At 37.0% G+C, this 7,217-nt stretch overlaps 1 protein-coding gene across 1 annotated transcript; it reads left to right on the top strand.

Moving 5' to 3' along the window:
* The first annotated feature begins 367 nt into the window (after positions 1–367).
* Positions 368–3,679, top strand: LOC18105748 (exocyst complex component EXO70E2). Its single transcript, XM_006374344.3, has 2 exons — positions 368–574; positions 1,438–3,679. Exon 2 carries the CDS (start codon positions 1,590–1,592, stop codon positions 3,498–3,500), a length of 1,911 nt encoding a protein of 636 aa, XP_006374406.3. The 5' UTR covers positions 368–574; positions 1,438–1,589; the 3' UTR covers positions 3,501–3,679.
* The last annotated feature ends 3,538 nt before the right edge of the window (positions 3,680–7,217 follow it).

The following is a 7,217-nucleotide window of genomic DNA, read 5'->3' on the forward strand; positions in this document are numbered from 1 at the left end:
CTTGACCCGGGTGAGCACGGACCAAGTTTTTTAAACTTTTATTTAATTATAATTTTTTCTTAGTTTTTTTCCTTCAACATTTTATTTTTTAGAGATTGAGCTTTATCTTTTTTTATTTTTTATTTTTGGAGTTATTATATTCTAATTTAATTTATTAGAAATTAGTTAAAAAAACATTTTGTATTTCTTTTTATAAAATTATTTCAAATTTTATATTTATAATCACAAAATTTGCGAGTTTAACCTTTTTTTTTTTTTTAAGTGCTGGATTTTGCTTTGCTCGTTGGCTAAGACAAATAAGCCAACGCTTACGACAGTCAAAAGTCAAGCCATGACCTTGAATGAATGGAGCACCAGCACACTTCCGGTGCACAGAACTTAAATATATATTCTAGGATTATTCAACTGAAAGAGAGAAAGAGCGTTATAGAAATTGCCAAGAAATATAACCATTTCATCACATATTTTATTACCTTCACCAAACTCTTCATCTTCTTCTTTGGATCACTTTTCTCTCTTTTTTGCCTTGGATTTCATCCTCTCAAGTGGAAATATATCTGCACAACCAAACAAAGTAAATTTCCTTTCTTTCCCAATAAAATCTCTTGCTTTTTTTTTTTTTTTCCTTGTTTCTATGTTTTTACGGGGTTGTAATTGATCAAGGGGTCCTCTTAATTAGTCTTTGATCAGGCTTTTTAGTTAGTTGTGTGCTGTTGTTTTGTTTGATCTGGAACATCATTGAATTGAGAGTTGAATTCTTTCTTTTCTGCTTTCTTATTGTTGGCACTAGCTGTTGTATTTTTTGTTTAACAACGGGCCTACAGTTTGTAGGGTTCTTCTCTTAGGTTTTCTTAGCAGCTTGACTTTGCTTTTTTATCCATATTTATCTGCGGGGTGTTTATGTAGTTTGGAAAAATCTTCAATAGACAGTGATTAGATCATGGCAAAGGGCATGAAAGGTTTTAACAGAAAGAAAGTTGAGATTCTTATAAAACTTACCCTTTTTATTCTTTTGAGTTTTAGTAAATTTAACTGACCTACTCCTGATTCTTATCCATAGTGTATTGCTGATTGTCCAGTCTTTATTTTCAGTGGATGTTCTCATAGTTAAGGCTCTGCTTCTGTTGTTTTCTGCATTTTAATATCATTTATCACTGATCCTTCACCCGATTTGTCGTCTCTATTATCTCGCTGGTATCTTTCATTCTTCAAACTTTGAGAAAAATCCTTGCTTCTGCAATACGTTTCTCTTTTTTTGTTGCATCAATTGGTTTTCACTGATAATTTTTTCATGAACAAACTTCGAGAATGAGAGGAGTCTTTTTCTTCTTCAGTTAATCCCTCCTTTTTAGTTGGATCACTTCTTCTTTCTTTAGTTTTCGTTCTGTATTGTAACTGGAGTTCCATTGAACCCGACTCATGATTTCTCTCCAACAGACCTTTTGTAATACTGAACATGGCTCTGGCATGGACATGACATAGGTTTGGAGTTCATTTCAAGAAAGTTGGGATTTTGTTTGGGAGGTTATTCAAGGTGTACATTTTGTATTGCTACAATAATTTCTTTTTTCATATTTCCTTCCGTGGTAATGCCCGGCTGTCAATCAATGACGACGACGACTTATGAAGGGGAACAACATATCATTGCTGCAGCTCAGCATATTTTGAAGTTATTGGGAGAAAATAAGAACCTGACTGGTGACTTTAGACGAGCCCTCACAGAACTGGACTCCCATTTGTCTGCAATGACTATAATAAATGAAAGCAAGAGATGGGGATTTGCTGAGGTTGAGGAGCAGCTGAAATGTGCTGAGAGAAAGGTCATGCGTTGGGAGTCTAATCCATCTCTGATATGGGATTCTGGACCCGCAGAGGCTTCTGAGTACATACAAGCCGTTAATGAAATTCACACGGTGATGGAAACTTTAGGTGGCTTGCCCATGAATGACCATGGGAGGCCGAAGGAACTTGCTTTCCGAGCTCAGTGTGTTCAGCAGATAGCAATGTCAAGGCTTGAGGAAGAGCTCTACCACATTCTTGTTCAACATAAGCAATCCTTTGAGCCGAAGAACATTTATTTTCCCCCAAGTGTTGATTTTTTCTATGATGAGTCGTTTGTTTCGGTAGAGGATGAAATAGTCGAGGATACATCACAGAGAGACAACAGTGGAAGAGAATCTACTGAATATACAGTAGATTTGATTGATCCACTTGTGATTCCTGACATCAAGTCCATTGCTAGTGTTATGTTTGCTTCTGGTTATGATAGGGAATTCTGTGAGGCTTTCATTGGCAACCGTAAAGAAGCATTGGATGAGCATTTGTCCAACCTTGAAATTCAGAAACTCAGCATCGATGATGTATTAAAACTAGAATGGGATACCTTGAGTTGTGAAATTAAGAAATGGGTGAGGGCTGTGAAAATCATCATTCGGGTCTATCTTGCTAGTGAGAAACGGTTTTGCAACCAGATATTAGGGGATTTTGGTTCCCTCGATTCATATTGTTTTGTTGAGATCTCAAGGGCTTCAGTTTTGTACCTATTGAGTTTTGGTGAAGCCATAGCAATGGGACCCTATAATCCTGAAAAGTTGTTTCGCTTTCTTGACATGTACGAGGTTCTGGCAGATCTTCACCTTGATATGGAAGCTTTATTCTCTGAAGTGGCCAATTCTTATGTTACGAGCGAGTTCCATGACCTTCTTAGGAGATTGGGTGAATCTGCAAGTACCACTTTTTTTAAATTTGGGAATGCCATTGCATTGCATGCCTCCATACACCCTTTCCGCAGAGGTGAAATCCATCCCCTCACTAGGTATGTGATGAATTACATCAAGACCCTTACTGCATACTGTGATACTCTCAATTTGCTTCTCAATGACCAAGGTGTAGATGATCCGAATCCTGTTCTTGAGACAGATAATGGGCAGGACATTTGTACTTCTACTTTTAGTCCCATGGGTTGCCACCTTAGGTCAATTACATCTACTCTAGAATCGAATCTTATTTGCAAATCCAAATTATACAAGGATGGTTCTTTAGGGCATATTTTCTTAATGAACAACATCCATTACATGGTCCAGAAGGTCAAGGGCTCTGAACTCAGGCTTTTCTTTGGAGATGAATGGATCAGAAAGCATAATGGGAAGTTTCAGCAGCATGCAACAAGCTATGAGAGAGCCACATGGAGTGTTGTTGTTTCTTTGCTTAGAGATGATGGAAGGACTTCTCTGAAAGAAAGGTGCAGGAGATTCAGTAATGCTTTCGACGATGTGTACAAAATTCAGACACAGTGGCGTGTTCCAGATCTTCATCTCCGGGAAGATTTGCAAATTTCTACTTCACAGAAAGTAATCCCAGCTTATCGAGCTTTCCTTGGAATGAACGACAAAAATGGTAGCGACAAGTACATCAAGTACACTTCTGATGATATGGAGAAAATGCTTTTGGATCTTTTTGTAGGATCACCAAGGTCATTGCGCAATTCACACAAGTGGTGAAGCCTCAATGATTTGAGTTTGGCTTTTCTTTTCTTTTTGTAACTTTCTTCCCGTGATTATACATACCATGATTGTCTTAGATGCATATGTAAATTATCACCTGCCCTGTCAATGGTTCTCGATCAAATCTTGGTCGAGTTTTGTATGCAACTTTCTTCAAAATCAGGGGTCATTCGTCATCCATATCTCCCAAGTGCTTGTGTGCGCGCAGCTGTTGCACTGTGGTTTTGTTTAAGCAAGATTTTCTAGGTGTTGTGCATGTGCAGCAGCTGCTTGCTTTGAAGCAAGAACCTGTATGTGAACTCTGTAAACATAGGACCAGATCCTTGGTTCCTGTACGTGCACGCATCCAGACATAATTAACGACCTTAAATTTGTGCGTACATTAATTGATTCATGTCCTCAAGGCAGGTCAGAATTGTACAGCACAGGACAACCTCTTAAAGGCCAGTGAAAAGGTCGACTTCTCATGTCACCCAGATGTTATTGACCAGAACTAATACAGGGCTGACGGTTCTCTCTTCAATTAAAGATCATGCACCAGTTGGGTAGTGTGTAATAAGAGTGAAAGTGTTGATGATGGAGATGTTTGTTCAATGCATATGAAAATAGTTGACTAGAAAAAAAAGAAAAAAAAAATCATTACTGTACAAAGGCCGGCTTCCAGATGTTAATGTTGACAAATTCTACGCGGTGTTCCTGTATGGTGAAGATGCCTCGGCTTGGCTGACCTGAAACAATTTGAAAAACTCTGATTGGTGCTGGACAAAACTCTTGGATCAAATTCTACGCGGTGTTCCTGTATGGTGAAGATGCCTCGGCTTGGCTGACCTGAAACAATTTCAAAAGCTCTGATTGGTGCTGGACAAAACTCTTGGATCAGGCTGGGCTTATCTAAGTCTTGATTACCTTTTCAGAGGCTGAGGCTTAGGCCGTGTTTGATTGCAGGAAAGTGAATTCCTGGAATTCACTTTCCTGCTTTTTCCATGTTTGGCAGCAATATAAGAAAATGATCAAAGGAAACTGAATTCCAGTCAAATTAAAAAAAGTAACTTTACGAAAGGAAAGTGTTTTTCTTTTGTTAAAGAAAGGAAAACACTTTCCGTTCATTTTCTCATACACAGCTTTCAGCTCTCAATTGGAACTTTTTCTTCAAAATCACAGAGGAAACTGAGAGAGACAAAACCGGCGAGGGGGAGGGGGGAGGTAACTGTGATAGAGAGAGGCAAAACGGTGGGGGGAGGGTGGGAGAGATAACTGTGACAGAGAGAGGCAAAACGGTGGGGGGGGGCGATTTCTGTTAACATGGAAGAGAAGTGTAGTGGCCGGAGATGGGGCTGGAAATCAATACATCCGGGGGGAGGAAGAAGAAACAAAAATCAGGCCAGAGGGGGGAAAGGTTCCAGCGGCGGTTCTGGCTGGAGAAAAAGGAGCGGCCGAGAGGGAGAGAGGCAAAGGGGAAGTCCTTGTGGGGGGAGCTGTTTGGGTTCCTTCTGTGTTTTGGCCAAAGAGTGAGCAGAGATGGTGGGGGGAGTGTTGGCTTTTTGAGTGAGGGAGAGGAAGACTTGCCCGGCTGAAGGGAGAAGAAACTGAAAATCAGGACCCCCTTCAGCCAGGGGTTTCTCTGGTTTTGGTCCCCAAGGCCAAAAGTGGGGGAAGGTGGTGGCTTGTCTTCCAGGGGAAGGAAGAGGGACAGGAGACCGTGGGTCTCTGCCCACTACTGTGGGGAAGAAGAAAATGGTTGCCTTCCATTGGGAGGGGAATGGGAACAGTGAAATTGTTGGGAGATTTCTGTTAGTGAATCGGGAACAGTGAAATTGTTGAATGCTAATGGGGAGTTATACAAACCGGTTATAACGAAATTATAGGGAAAATGTGGAATGAATGACAGGGGGAATGGGAGGGGAATGGAACAGTGCAATTGGGGAATTATACAAATCGAACCGGTTATAACAGGGGAAATGAGGAATGAATATAACAGTAAAAATAGAGAATTATTGTCCGCTTCTTTCAGCATAATTTTTTGTAGAAAACTAATTTGGCTTTCTTCATATGAAAAAAAAAACTTATTTTAAGCTTTTAAAATTGAAAAAAATATATTAATAGGCTTTTTGTAGAAATATTTCATAAGCTTATGTATGAATATAGAATATAATAAAAAAAATCATAATTATACTTTTTAGATTTCATTTTTTTTAATTATAAGTGATTAAATATTTTATATATATTAGATAAACTTGAAAAAAAAATTAATTCATTATTAAATTATTTTCCAGTTCATTTTCCATAACATAACCAAACACTGGAAAGTGTTTTCCAGTTTATTTTCCATAACACTACCAAACATTGGAAAATACTTTCCCGGAATTCACTTTCCCCGGAATTCACTTTCCCAAAGGAATTCATTTTCCTGCAAACAAACGAGCCTTAGAGAAAATCAGATTTGTCTACTGCACATTTATCATTCCCGTCATCCAAGGGAGGTGGAGAGGGATCCCAAACTCGAAACCTCCGATGAGTCCTAAACATTCTTTATTAGTTAAGCCACCACTCAGTTGGTCTTCGGTGACATCAATTATCGTTAGAGCCAAACAATGAATCTCCTGACTTAAGTTGCAGAAACAAAACGAACATGATTTGTTGTATTTTGGGTTTTTTTTTTCTTTTTTGACACATTGGAGGGAGCTTTGGTGTAAAACTGGGTTTAATAACACGTTTGTTTAGGTGTTCTCAGATCAAAATAAAAATGAGTTTTTGAAGTTTTTTCAACCATTAGCGACTGTTGAAATCTGGGTTAGAAGATGACGACCTTATCCATCCAGAACATCTAGAAAATCTCAGTATTTTCTGGAGAAAATCACAAGCAAATAGGAAAATTATATAGTTACTAGTATTAGCAATTAAGTTTTACAAATTTTTAGGTAGTGTTTAGTTTTTTACTCTAATAAGAAAAGAAAAAAAAGAGATATAGAAACTCTACTTATGAAAATTGAGACAAAAATAGAATTTTGTCTTTCTAAAAAAATAATTTTTAAACCAATTTTTTATTCTTCTAAAAAAAAAAAGGAGAGAGAGATGGAGTTAGAGACAACCAAATTATTTTTTTTCTCATAAATATCCTTATAAGCATTTTATAATTTCAATCTCTATCTTTATATTCAAATATGGATCTTTGATTTTACTTGACTTAAGTTCTACCATGTAGACAATTTAGGATTATTTAAAGTTTGTATAAAAGTTACTTGAAGATCATTTTTTCTTTTTAGGGTTAGATGAACTCTACAAGACTAGGTTATTATAAATTATAAGCCTTCTAATTGTTCAGTCTCTAATAGTAATCCACATCAGTCATTGGATAAAAAATCTCTTAAAATCCTTATAGAGGAGAGAGAGAGAGAGAGAGAGAGACTTTTATGCCTTGAGTGTGAGCTTTTTATTTTCTCTACTCTACCTATTTGTATAGGTGTATCATGTGAAGAGCGTGTCTATTTTAGCTTTCATCATTAAAAAAAAATAAGGTCTAACATTCTATTTATATACAAAACACGATAATCATTTTAATGGAAAAATAACACTTTACACCCTAAAAAATATCACATATAATATTTCAGGATAATTTTAAAAATTTATATAATCAAGTCCCTACTTTAATTTTTTAGGTTTAGAATTGTAATTTCCTTGTATAAATTACATTCTAGTTTTTAATTTTAAAAATTT

Source organism: Populus trichocarpa, chromosome 15, assembly GCF_000002775.5.
Source record: "Populus trichocarpa isolate Nisqually-1 chromosome 15, P.trichocarpa_v4.1, whole genome shotgun sequence".
Taxonomy (NCBI): Eukaryota; Viridiplantae; Streptophyta; class Magnoliopsida; order Malpighiales; family Salicaceae; genus Populus; species Populus trichocarpa.

Excerpts from the sequence above, each read along its gene's own strand:
- LOC18105748 (XM_006374344.3), top strand. The coding sequence starts at position 1,590 with ATGCCCGGCTGTCAATCAATGACGACGACGACTTATGAAGGGGAACAA.